The 14621-nt window shown below is 37.2% G+C and overlaps 2 protein-coding genes across 2 annotated transcripts in view; both read left to right on the forward strand.

Annotated features, from left to right (window-relative positions):
* Positions 1–4400: 4400 nt before the first annotated feature.
* On the forward strand, positions 4401–12722 carry LOC306901579 (uncharacterized protein). The gene is made up of 2 exons (XM_079469437.1): positions 4401–4597; positions 8762–12722. The coding sequence occupies exon 2, from the start codon at positions 8775–8777 to the stop codon at positions 11799–11801; it is 3027 nt and encodes a 1008-aa protein (XP_079325563.1). The 5' UTR covers positions 4401–4597; positions 8762–8774; the 3' UTR covers positions 11802–12722.
* Positions 12723–13781: 1059 nt separating this feature from the next.
* LOC306901580 (uncharacterized protein) overlaps positions 13782–14621 on the forward strand; it is a 14091-nt gene continuing 13251 nt past the window's right edge. The window contains exon 1 of the mRNA XM_079469438.1: positions 13782–13973. The gene's annotated coding sequence lies outside the window, so the exon portion shown is untranslated. The remainder of the gene's footprint in view (positions 13974–14621) is intronic.

Genomic DNA, 14621 nt, shown 5'->3' on the forward strand with positions numbered 1-14621 from the left:
GCGGCAAGAGTGGTCTTCAATGAACCGAAGAGAGCGGATGTAACTCCGCTCTTCATCAGGTTACACTGGCTCCCTGTGGCCGCCCGCATAAAGTTCAAGGCTTTGCTCCTGGCCTACAAGACCAACACCGGATCTGCACCATCGTATCTCCACTCGCTAATGCAGATCTATGTTCCTGCCAGATCACTGCGGTCTGCAAAGGAACAACGACTAGTGGTACCATCCCAAAAAGGAAAAAAGTCACTCTCCCGTACCTTCACTGGATCTGTTCCACATTGGTGGAATGATCTACCAGCTGCTACAAGATCAACAGACTCGGTTGCCATCTTTAAAAAACACCTAAAAACGCATCTCTTCCGTCAACACGCTGCTGATTGAGTTTTTCCTAATTCTCTTCCCTTTCCTTCTTTAAAAAAAAAAAAATTACTAACCTCACTATTCTTAGCTTTGTATACTGTGCTAGGCTTTAATGGACTAGTTTGATGCACTTATGTATTTTCGTTGCCTATGTTGTTATAATTGCTTCCAATGTTTCCTCATCTGTAAGTCGCTTTGGATAAAAGCGTCTGCTAAATGACTAAATGTAAATGTAAATGTAAATGTAAAATTGAGGACTGTGTAGATGGCAGACTTAAAAAAGGTAATTAAATCTGCACTGCTTAGATAGTCTCCCTGCATGTTTCTGTCTACACAGTAATAAATGTTTAAAAAACTAAACAAGTATTGGGTTAAAGCAGACCATAACACACCATGTTATGTCAACCTAATGAGGTTATTGTATTTAAAGGTCTACTGTTGGAAGCAGCTATTTTGTTCTTACCTGCACTTTTCAAGGAGGACCCAGGGTTGCTGTTTGAGGTTGAGGTAAGCCATGAACATTTGATTACAGTTTGAAGAACTTATTGCACATTTTTCTTAGGAAATTTAATTGCAAACATTTGTTTGTTGGTCTACACAAACTGTGCATTCATAATAAACATTAAATTGGTTATGGGCAAAACAAAAAATATTTAAGCAGTTGTACAACAGTGCATTCTAAATGTATTCAGACCCCTTTACTTTTTTCATGCAGCCTGATACTACAATGGTTTAAATATTTTTTCCTTATTAATCAACACTCCATAATGACAATAATTTACATTGAAAACACTGAAATGAAACATTTACACAAGTAGTCAAACTTCGTGTTCAGGTAAATAGGCACAGCCGTTCCCATCCCCTACCAGAAAAGAGTGCGAACTGGCTTTCTAAACTACGTTTCTGCATTTGCCAGTGTCAGCTTCGTAAACAAACTCGCATGCTACAAAATTCCAGACAGTGCCTTTATTAATCTACAGACATGTACTAATCTAAAGACATTTCTAAAATTATATTTTCTTTGTCATTATAGTGTACTAAGTGTAGATTAATGAGGGAAAATGTAATTTTAAAATATAGCTGCAAGCAGCAATCCTCGGGTTCGAGCAGTCTAAGGCGTCAAAGTTGTTCAGAATGAGGAGAGCTATCATATGATATCAATAGTTTGAGTTAATGTCAAATATCAAGTGTCACACAATTGTTTATGCACTCCAAAAGAAGGGTAAATGTTGCCAGTTTTACTTTTATAGCGCCACCTAGTGTCCAAACGCCACAGCCTTTTGTAGTTGACCTCGAAGTGATGGTCTTCACATATCTTTCAAGCCCCATGATGATATCTCTAATAGTTCTTGAGTTATTTAGAACTTTTGGCACTTTTAGAACTTTTGGCACCGCTTAGCGACGTTGAAAGGAAATTTAAACTTTTTTTCGATAGTTATTTACATTCACACTCCCCAGACGTCATCTACATTGGTTTGGTTACGATCGGTTGAAAAACCAAAGACTAGTTTGCAAAAGTAGGTTTTTGACATCATCAGCGATAACTCACGAACCGATTGATCGACAGAAGTGGTTCCAGAGGCAAAGTTGTTTAAAACGAGAAGAGCTATCATATTATATAAATAGTTTGAGTATATGTCAAATGTCACGTGATACACAATTGTTTATGCACTCAAAAAGCGTTATTTCGCCCCGCTGGCCGAATGAGTTCATATTTCTTACAGACCTTCAGGACCATGAGTCGAACAAGCACAGCAAGTATAGTTTCGATTGGCCTCCGTTAACCTGGTCTAATGAGTGCTCAAATTTCATTGGCCGATGACCGCCATGTTTGTTAAGATACGCCAATGTCCTTTTAGCCATTCACGAACCATGACACAAAGACACCATACCAAGTTATAAGTCAATCGGGCGAACTGTTGGGTAGTTAAAGCCCTTTTCGAGTTCATTGCTATTATAGGGCCTCCTAGTGGCAAAAACGCTGACCATACACATAGTGTCCAAGCCCCACGAAGCGTTCTTGAGTTATGGCCATTTTAATGTAATAGGCTCCGCCTATTTAGAACTTTTGGCGCCCCCTAGCGACGGTGAATCTAAATTTCAACTTTTTTTCGATAAAAAAAGTTGCACTTCACGTTCGAACCCTAATAAGAATAAAACCTACAAATACAATAGGTTTCTAGCCCTTCGGACTCGAACCCTAATTAATTTAACTTAACTTATGTTGCCTTTCTAATAAATATGAGAAGAAGGTTAATGCTATTATATCCCCTCTTCCATAGGGATATGCTCAGACCAGCCCTTCTGAAATCCCAACACCCAAAATGCTGCTTAAGGGCTGCAGGGAGGGCAATCCCATGCAGTATGACCACATTGTTCTAGTGTTGGATGGCCATTTAATTAAGGAAAGTGAGGACATCTCGATGGCACTGGGCCTACTCCTGTGTGTGTATTTTGCATTTGGAATCCAGTATCCTAAACTGATCTTTTTGGAGTGTGTTGTTTTAAAATTGAAGGATCCAGCTGGACTTCCTGTCACTGTAAAAAGGGTATACAACTCAATCTGTGAGTAGATTTAGAGGTCAATATTATTTCTTTCAGCATCTTTTGGCCTCTTTCAGCTGTAGTTCAAGTTTCCATGTATATGTCTGTTTGCAAATGATACATGTCTTATCTTTTCACTCATTTATTTATTGTTCAAAAGAATTCAAGAATAACAACTTGTCTATGGTAGTATCTGTGGTTAATGTTAAAAATAATTTAGATTTTTCTAATTAAATAAAGAGCTAATGTAGCCTCAAGCCAGTAGGCCAAAAAGAGCTTACAGGGTTACAGTATGTGTGTATAAACCTTGTTGTATCAATTTGTATGAATATAAAAGAGTAGTTCTATTCAAATTTTGTATTGCCTATATTTATTCCCTTACTTGTCATGATTTATTTTATTTGCTGCTTGAATACATACATTTAAAGGTTTTTTAATCTATGGTGTTTTATGTTGTACGATTAAATATTCAAGTGTAATTTATTAAAGCATTTTAACTTGTCTGTGGTAGTATCTGGCATTAAAATGAGCCCTACTAGATCAATTTAAACAATATATGACACCTGTTATGGTTCTACATAGCACCTTCAATAAACGTGCTATAAAGCTTCTTTATAAGTAGGTGCCATATAGTACTAAAAGAAGTTCTCCTATGATTATGATCCAGAGAACCATTGTATTGAGCACCATATAAACCATTAAGTTATAAAGTGCTATATGGCACCTTTAATGGTTCTATATAGCACCATTTGACAAAGGTGCCATATAGCACCATTTAAAATAGGTGCTATATAGCACTAAAAATGGTTCCCCTATGATTACGAGCCAAAGAACCATTTTAAGTGCTATATTGTTAGGAACGTGGTAAGGAGAACCCAAGTGCAGGCAGACACGGATGATGAAGGGGTTAACAAGGCTTTAATAAATAATAAAACAGGAAACAAACCAAAAACCCCCGAGGGGAAAAAGCAGGGCACACAATAACTGATAACTAAACACTGAACAAGAACTCAACTATAAAACACTAAGACCGAAACTAACACAGACTAGAATATACTTGAAAGTCTTTCTCACGACTAGGATCATTGACAAGGTAACATGTACAACGAACGAGCACAAGACAATAGATAAGAGGGCATTAAATAGGGAGACTAACAAAGGCGATAACAATGGGCAGGTGTGGGTAATGAGACACAGGAGGAAAGCAATACTAGGAACGAGAGGGGCGGGGCCAATGACGAGACTGGAGAGAACACATATTATGTCCTGATTGACAATAATATGTTTCTCTCCACATAAAACACGTGGGTCTGTCATGATTCTGCTCCTAGACCAGAAAACCAAGACAAGATTTGGCAGAATCATGACATATATAGCACCATTTGTTTTTTGTGTGTACATGCACAAACATTAGTTTTACTTTCAGTTTTAAATGACTGGAATAAGAGGGGACTTTACATTTTACTGGCTTATAAGAAAACCTTTCATTCCAGGAATTCAAAACAGAAAGCAAAACAGCTCTTGTTTGTGTTAGGTTTGCGCCATCAATTGTCTTTGATAAATCACCACCATTACGGGGTGTGTAAAGATTTTCTTCCCAGAGCAAGTCGGCTATAAAATCTGGGCAGCGTTCATCCAATCCATCATTGTTGGAAAGACTTGAAACCTTACAAAAAGCCTCTTGAATTTCTACAGGGTAAGATAGTTTCATTTGTTCATACAAACAATAGACATAGGTTTTTAATATGTATATGATTATTGACAGTTTTTAAAAGCATTTACATTTTAAAGTAATATTGAATAATACACTAAGTATTTTTTGCAAGTAGTGTAACATTACAATCAGGGTATCTGTGATGTTCTCGTGTGGATATTTGACAGACGTATGCATTCAGTATACTTTACTGTGATATCAGACAGTTATAACAGAGACAGCCGTCATCCCTAATGCGCTTAATGCTATAGCGCTCCGTTGCTTACACCACGTAATATGGCAGGCGAACTCACACGTCATAACGTAAAACATCACTGTCGTAAACCTCATACTGCATATCTTAAACAATCTTCCGTTCATTCCATATTCGTTTTCAAAACTGATTTTCTTATTTTTCACAAAATGAAATACGGTTCTTTAAAAAATACGATTTTATTAATTAACTCAAATGTTCAGCGCAGTGTTATGTGTGTGCTGGCTGCGTCTTGTTTTACAAACAAGAACAAGTTAAATAAATAATATAAATATGAAAACCATATGTCGAGTCGAGTCATTTTGTGCACAGCCTGCTTTATTGGCGGTTCTCTCTCTCTCTCTCTCTCTCTCTCTCTCTCTCTCTCTCTCTCTCTCTCTCTCTCTCTCTCTCTCTCTCTCTCTCTCTCTCTCTGTCTCTCTGTCTCTCTGTCTCTCTGTCTCGCGCTCTCTCGCGCTCGCGCGCTCTCTCGCGCTCGCGCGCTCTCTCGCGCTCGCGCGCTCTCGCGCTCTCGCTCTCTCGCGCTCTCTCTCGATGCATTCTAAGGTACCGATTGATCCGCGTCTCATATTTGTTTTGTCATGTCTTGTACATTTGACGGTGTTAGTGTCACGCACAATCTTTCTCTGACTGGGATTTACAAAGGGATTTTTGCACAGGTTCTGGTTTACACATGGTTTTATAAATCTGAAAACGTTTGTACATAAGCTTTTGTGCGTGCGTACACTTTTAGAATGAAATCTATGGCGAGTTTTGTACATGAGGCCCCAGGGGGCATTTATAAACGTGGCGTAAACAAAACGGATCTGGAAACGTAGACTACGTATGTATGGAAGCAGAAAAGAGACATAATGTTTTGAAATTTAATAGCCAATGAATACTTGAGTTTGAATTATTTTACTTTGGAAACCTTGTATCTGAATTTATTTGTTTCGAATTTACCTCTATGAAATTTAAATATGAAAATTCTTGATTTCCATTTTAAAAACTTGAATTTAATGCTCACAAATTCAGATACAAAACAAAATCAACTTACAGAATTTCAGATAAAATACATTCAGGTTGATCAAATTCGATTGCTCTTATTCAGATCTAAAATTTCAAGTTAATATTTTTCAAAGAAAACATATGTCTAATTCGACTGCTCAAATTCAGATCGAAAAATTCAAGTTAAATATTCACATGGTAACATCCGGGCTACCCAGGATAGGAAAAACAGTTGAGCCCAGAGCCCGTCTGCAATTGAACCGAACCATTGAACCGAACCGACGTCGGGCGGCCTATCAGAGCACGTCAACCTGACTGTCTGTCATGATCCAAGTAGAGGCAAAGTCACGTATATTAAACCTGTAAAGAAGATGACTTCTAGGGAAAACGAAGGCGCTCCGGTAGTTTGCTGTTTATGTACAATCAGACTCGACAGAACAAAAGTATGTTGTTGCTGATTATTTTTTGGAACACATAACTGTTAGCTATGGTTTGTTTTGTGACTCGTCTCTCTATGTAGGTAAGTCAGCTAGGCAACGCGTTATAGCCAGCAGGAAAACTTCTCCGGTTACTTTCGTAACCTCGGTTCCCTGAGAAGCGAGAACGAGACATCTGTATAGGTGTCTGTGGCCTAGTGGTTAGAGCGTTGGACTTGTGATCAGAAATTTGCCGATTCGGATCTCAGTGCCAGCAGGTCATGATTGAAGTGCCATATATGCAACATTCTTGTCCATCACGTGCTTATTTGTACTTTTTTACGTTTTGGTATATAATTCAAATGTTTTTCACTCATGTCTATTCAAAAAATATATAAAAAATAAATTACAACAAAACGAGCAGTTTGCTGATCTTTGTCTTTATTGAACATTACACATTGTTTGGTCTGCTTTGTAACATGACTGCAATTAAAATCTCAGCGCTATGCATACATGACTGCCTCCATATATTATTTAATAATCCCTAAAGTACTTCATTCAGTTCTTTTCTCTCCTTGACAAGTTACAAACGCTGTCTACTGTTGTTAGCCGTTAGCACTAGGTATAAGGAGGGGCTCTGGCATAGATAAGAAACCCTTATTTTAGTTAGATCGAAGGGTCTTTAAGACATCCAACTGGAGAAAGCGTAAAAGCGAACAAAACCCATTGACATCCGTTTAAAAAACTAGCCTGTTGTCTCCTTTGCTGTGTTCCGATGAAGCCAAGGTGATAGCATTAGCCGTTGCGCTTTTGGTTTTGGCGTGGGGGGGGAGCTGAGGAGATTAAGTAGCACGTCACACAACAGCAGATTCGACTAGGAGCAGGCACGATTCAGATATCTTAAAATATAATTGAGACTAGTCGAAACTGAATTAGAGATATCTTTAAATACTTTGCGTATTTGTGACGCGATAATTTTAGATATCTATGAGGTCATTACAGATATCTAAAATAGAGTTTTGACTAGTCAAAACATATTTACAGATATCTCGAATCATATTTCTTACTAGCGCAATTATAATTGCAGATATCTCTAATTATCAATTTGACTAGTGAAATTACAATTATGACTCGTCGAAATACAATTAAAACTATCTAAAATATATTTTATGGATAGTCAAACCCAAGGTTTTTATGTCAAAACGGCTTGCCATAAGAAGTCATCTTCTTTACAGGTTTAATATACGTGACTTTGCCTCTTCTTGGATCATGACAGACAGTCAGGTTGACGTGCTCTGATAGGCCGCCCGACGTCGGTTCATTGGTTCGGTTCAATGGTTCGGTTCAATTGCAGACGGGCTCTGGGCTCAACTGTTTTTCCTATCCTGGGTAGCCCGGATGTTACCATGTGAATATTTAACTTGAATTTTTCGATCTGAATTTGAGCAGTCGAATTAGACATATGTTTTCTTTGAAAAATATTAACTTGAAATTTTAGATCTGAATAAGAGCAATCGAATTTGATCAACCTGAATGTATTTTATCTGAAATTCTGTAAGTTGATTTTGTTTTGTATCTGAATTTGTGAGCATTAAATTCAAGTTTTTAAAATGGAAATCAAGAATTTTCATATTTAAATTTCATAGAGGTAAATTCGAAACAAATAAATTCAGATACAAGGTTTCCAAAGTAAAATAATTCAAACTCAAGTATTCATTGGCTGTTAAATTTCAAAACATTATGTCTCTTATTTGCTTCCATACGTATGCCACTTTCGAATCCATGCCAACGCACGTGTATTTGAGGAGTCAAGTTAGATTGCAGAAAGTAAGTGTGATATAAGCAATAATGCCACACACACATTTAAATTGACCTAATTTCCGTCAAAGATCAACATTATCATGAAGATTAAATCTGCAGAGTTATTTGCGCTTGTATGGAGTTATAATTGTTTCAAACAACGTTAAAAACGTTGCGTCTTTTTAAATCTAAATTAAATCTAAATATTAAATCAACGCCGTCTCGCCATCACACATGAGTGCACGAGGAGGATATGATCTGACTGCATGAGGGAACCATTATAATTCATATTCATAAGGACTCCCCGGCGCGATAAATCTCACAATACCAACAGTATCCAGCTGCAGACCCGCAGCGCCCCACCGCCAGGTACAAACTCTCTTTATACCGGAGGAAGATTGCCTTTCTGACTGTGGCGATAACCTCCTCCGCTGGCCTCCCTGTGTTGTCTTTGGTCAATATTTTGATGCTTAGGTTATGTTTGTTTTTAGGGTGTTTAACAATGGATGTTCATGTTTCTAGTTTAAGAAACGTTCCCCAATGTGTTGCCATGGTGACATTTCGTTCCCTTCTCACCACAAAAAATTCTGAGCAAAAATGTCTTATTATCATGTCTTAAAAAGTTTGTTCTGATCATTTTTTTTTACAAAAATGACAAAATCCCTAATTATCATTGTTTGTTTTGAACAGAAGCAGAGAAGCTATGGATTCCTTAATTTCAAAGACAACTCAAAGCCTTACTTCTGCTGAGGACATGAGAAACCAAACAAAACTTATAATGCAGCCCTATGCCAACTGGGAAGAGTATTTGACACCAGCGCCTCTATCCATAGCTATCATGGGAGAGCTGGTATTTTTTTCTTCTGTAACAGATTTCTCCATCAATAACAATCCCCCTAAAGATGGTTACAAATACATCAGATACCCAGAATCCTTTCAAGCTTGTCTTCTGCAAGTATGTAACTCTGGTTGGAAGGCGTTTAATGAAGCCCATACAAGCATGGACCAAATTCATCTCCATACTGCCCAAGTTCCAGATTACATGAAGATGGCTGTGAAGATTCTGTTCCAAGACAATGACGAGATCATTCAAGCACATCTTCCAGATCATCTGAATAATATCCGGCTCATTGCAGATGAATGTCTTAAACTGTCTACTGAAACGGAAAAGCATTTCATGGATGTCATTGTGATTATCCAAGAGCTCCTAGAAGCATGTTTGAACGCAGAGCACTTCTATGGGGAGGAGAGGGAAGTTATTAAGAAAAAAATTGAGGAGAACAAACTGAGAGAGAAGTCAGCACAAGAAGCAAATAAAAGGACGAAGAAATCAATGAGTACCTTGCAGAAGGAACTGGAGGAGACTCATGTGAACTACCAGAAAGCTATGGATTCTCTCCCTGGTGGTCTGAGTATGATGACTATGGGTATTATTGATGGGATGACAAAGAGTATTTCAGCCCTTATTAATGGAGTGACATCCTTAATAACTCATCCAGTGAGAAATCCGTCTGGAGCAGTAGAAAAGATTTCTAATACTGTGAGCAATATTAGAGGTCAGCAAACTGAAGGAGATTTGGTTGATGAAATAAACTCATGTAGTAAGTCCGCTGAAATTCTACACTGCACACAGGCTGTCAAAGAGTTAATGAATGTAAACAGCAGGGATAATGACATTGATTGGAAAAATCTTTATGATCAGAGACAGAAAACTACAAAAACGGATTTCACTGCAGAGCAGTTCAAAAGAATTAATGATGACTTGAGCAAAATCAATGACTGCAAAGGAAAGTCTGAAGCTCAGTTGTTATGCCAGAAGGGCATTAACATATGCCATCATCTAGCAAAATATGCACCAGAAGGCAAATGTGACGAAGACATAAACAAGAAGATAGTTGAGGAGGTCTTGGATTTGATCAACTCAGCCCTTGTTTTTGACAGCAAATGCAAAGACACAACAATATCTCCAGCCATTTCACCAAAACCTCCAATGATGTATAGAAATGAAAACAGGTCAGAGAACACAAGTCCTTTACAGCAAGCAACAGATAATGCAGGATTCACCATAGAGCAGAACCGAGCTCAGTTAAACAAGACGAGAGAGACATATGAAAAGAGCTTGGAGAATCTAGAGAAGAATGAGAAGGAACTAACTGAAAACTGTTTGAACGCAGAGCACTTCTATGGGGAGGAGAGGGAAGTTATTAAGAAAAAAATTGAGGAGAACAAACTGAGAGAGAAGTCAGCACAAGAAGCAAATAAAAGGACGAAGAAACCAACGAGTGCCTTGCAGAAGGAACTGGAGGAGACTCATGTGAACTACCAGAAAACTATGGATTCTCTCCCTGGTGGTCTGAGTATGATGACTGTGGGTATTATTGGTGGGATGAAACAGAGTATTTCAGCCGTTATTAATGGAGTGACATCCTTAATAACTCACCCAGTGAGAAATGCGTCTGGAGCAGTAGAAAAGATTTCTAATACTTTGAGCAATATTAGAGGTCAGCAAACTGAAGGAGATTTGGTTGATGAAATAAACTCATGTAGTAAGTCCGCTGAAATTCTACAATGCGCACAGGCTATCAAAGAGGTAATGAATGTAAGCAGCAGGGATAATGACATTGACTGGAAAAATCTTTATGATCAGAGACAGAAAACTACAAAAACGGATTTCATTCAAGAGCAGTTCAAAAGAATTAATGATGAATTGAGCAAAATTAATGACTGCAAAGGAAAGTCTGAAGCTCAGGTGTTATGCCAGAAGGGCATTAACATATGCAATCATCTAGCAAAATATGCAACAGAAGGCAAATGTGACAAAGACATAAACATGAAGATAGTTGAGGAGGTCTTGGATTTGATCAACTCAGCCCGTGTTTTTGACAGCAAATGCAAAGACACAACAAAATCTCCAGCCATTTCACCAAAACCTCCAATGATGTATAGAAATGAAAACAGGCCAGAGAACACGAGTCCTTCACAGCAAACAACAGAAAATGCACGATTCACCATAGAGCAGAGCCGAGCTCAGTTAAACAAGACGAGAGAGACATACGAAAAGAGCTTGGAGAATCTAGAGAAGAATGAGAAGGAACTAACTGAAATTTTGGTTGCTATGAGAAATTGTGAACTCAAAGATATTGACTTCAAAACCACCATAGACATGCTGGTCAAAGGTATGGATGCCATGGGGAGAGTAAAGGAACAATGGGAGAAGATGGTTCGCTTCTTTCAAATGGTTTCCAACATTGTCAAAACAAGCCTTACCACAACTCTTAAAAATTTTGTCTCAGCATCTGAGAAAACCCAAGCCCTTAGTTACAACGCAAAGCTCTTCTCAAAAGATTTGCTCTATACACAAGCTTTCAAAGCCTGTGACATTGCCAGTCTGGTCAATGTGATCTCAGGAACATACACAGAGATTTCCAACAAGTATCTAATAGACCGTGTCAGTTCACTGGGCAAACTGATGGCCATGGATAAAAGTAAACCAGAATTTTTGCAGGAGCGACTAAAATTACAGGACGCCTGTGATGCTGCACAAAAAGAAATCATAATGCTTGTTCTGAAAAATAAAGAGGAATTTGAAAGGAAGAGCGCTGCAAGATTGGAGAGGATTGATCGAGAGTTGCTGGCCATTCTTCCCCCTGCTCCTCCAGAGGAAACCAAGAAAATTCAAGAGGCTGTTCAAGCTGGATTCTATGAGGAAGATGCAGAATCATATTACTGAGAACATGCTTTCCAGCAGCATCCTGTATTAACTAGAGGAGAGATTATCGCCTTATTAGTCAAAAGTAACAAAAACCGTATGAGGATACATTTCTTAGAACGAGTAAGGCTGCAATGCTTGAAGAAATTATATATTTGCTCACCACATGATACAACATTAATTTGAAGTATAATCACAATCATTAGAGCTAGAGTGGACGAAATCAGATGCTCTTCATGCTTAGGAAAAGGTACTGAACCATTGCATCCCATACATACGGTATAATACCATTGGCCTGCATAAACAAGGCAGACCATTAAGAAAAATACCTTACGTAAATCAACAAAAGACATCATGCAGATGGAAAAACCAAGAGTTTCACTCAACTGAAGATAAGATGACCATTCGAAGAAAAGATTTTGACATTTACACATTTAGCAGACGCTTTTATCCAAAGCACCTCACATTGCAGCATACTAAACAATTTTATTTCCCAGTATGTGCAATCTCTGTGATCAAACCCATGACCCTGTTGTGGCTAGCGCCATTATTAACCCACTGAGTTCAGGAAAGAGACTTTGGAGAAGTCTTTTAAAATCTATTGGAGAAGGCATTAGTGAAAATGCAGTAGTTAATCATGACATAGCAAAAAATAGTTATACAATTTACGTTTATAATGACTTGTGCTTTTTTTTGCTTTATTAAAAAATAACATAAACTGAATGAATTTTTATATAATAACATATAGTATCTACCATATGCATGTGCTTGTTATATCCTCTCAATTCTCTTCACTTAATAAAAAAAAAGTATAAGAAATTTGAAGTAAAGGTGTGAAGCTGGAACTCTGATTATTGATTGTCTGAGAAAGTATTTCTTTCTGTAAACCTTTTGAAATTAAAGACTTCATGATACAGAATGTTTTAATACATTTAATCTAAATGTTGCCTTCTCATGTCTGTTTCTTGGTTTAGTTAAGTCTGTATGAACCTAAAACTCAACCAGAAGGCTACAAGTGGGAATCTAAAGATAAAATATAGAGGCAAGGTGGTGTGAAACAAGAACTGAACCTCCCATTAAACACAAAAACGTTGTAAAAACGTATTTTTCAAGTTGTGAAAAAGTTGTGATAACGTTTCTCTCCAATGTAGGCCTATTTAATACAACAAAATGTCGGGTTTTCTTTACGTTATAAATATGTGTTTTCACATCGTGACAAAGTTTTTTACGTTGCTTTTACTTTTTTAATACACCCTGGGGTGTTTAAAAACGTTATTTTCATATCTTATTTGGTCCGTTTTGGACCTGTTATTCACCCAAACCTGTGAAGCATCATTTTTGGCTGAGCCTTGAATGTTTGTCGCTGTCCTGCTATGTCTTTCTGATCGATAAGATTATTGAGAAGTCATTGGTAAAGAAACAAAGGTTTTATTAATTTCCTAAAGCAATTGATTATTATTTTAAACACAATAAAAATGAATGAATATACAACACAATATGATCGAACATCTCTGTTATTAATAAACTGTATTTAATCAGGTAGGCTAATAAGAAAATATAAATCAGGTAAATATTAAAATTTGAAAACTATGAAAATAAAGATGATAATTTGATAACAGAAAGAACTAATACGGCTAATATACGGCATACATTTGGATTGAAATAACTGAATACAAACATTATGAACCACAAAAAAGGCAAGGCAAGTTTATTTATATAGCACATTTTATACACAATGGTAATTCATACACATCAGAAAAACAGAATGATCGTTAACTGTAAGATTAAATCTTAATTAGGTTGAAGAAATAACTTACCTTGAAGTTATATTTTATAAACAATTTAAAAGAAATGATCGGTCTCAGTCTCTTCCGTGCAGACACAACAGCCCCAAACGAGGTCAAACATTAGTTTTACTTTCAGTTTTAAATGACTGGAATAAGAGGGGACTTTGCATTTTACTGGCTTATAAGAAAACCTTTCATTCCAGGAATTCAAAACAGAAAGCAAAACAGCTCTTGTTTGTGTCAGGTTTGCGCCATCAATTGTCTCTGATAAATCACCACCATTACGGGGTGTGTAAAGATTTTCTTCCCAGAGCAAGTCGGCTATAAAATCTGGGCAGCGTTCATCCAATCCATCATTGTTGGAAAGACTTGAAACCTTACAAAAAGCCTCTTGAATTTCTACAGGGTAAGATAGTTTCATTTGTTCATACACACAATAGACATAGGTTTTTAATATGTAGCCTATATAATTATTGACAGGTTTTAAAAGCATTTACATTCTAAAGTAATATTGAATAATACACTGTAAGTATTTTTTGCAAGTAGTGTAACATTACAATCAGGGTATCTGTGATGTTCTCGTGTGGATATTTGACAAGAAACAGACGTATGCATTCAGTATACTTTACTGTGATATCACACAGTTATAACAGAGACAGCCGTCATCCCTAATGCGCTTAATGCTATAGCGCTCCGTTGCTTACACCACGTAATATGGCAGGCGAACTCACACGTCATAACGTAAAACATCACTGTCGTAAACCTCATACTGCATATCTTAAACAATCTTCCGTTCATTCCATATTCGTTTTCAAAACTGATTTTCTTATTTTTCACAAAATAAAAAAGGAAATACGGTTCTTTAAAAATACGATTTTATTAATTAACTCAAATGTTCAGCGCAGTGTTATGTGTGTGCTGCCTGCGTCTGGTTTTACAAACAAGAACAAGTTAAATAAATAATATAAATATGAAAACCATATGTCGAGTCGAGTCGAGTCATTTTGTTTCTTGATAGGACACCCTGCTTTATTGGCGGTTGTATTTTCGCTTT

The sequence above is a fragment of the Barbatula barbatula genome (assembly GCF_947034865.1).
Source record: "Barbatula barbatula genome assembly, chromosome: 12".
Lineage (NCBI taxonomy): Eukaryota > Metazoa > Chordata > Actinopteri > Cypriniformes > Nemacheilidae > Barbatula > Barbatula barbatula.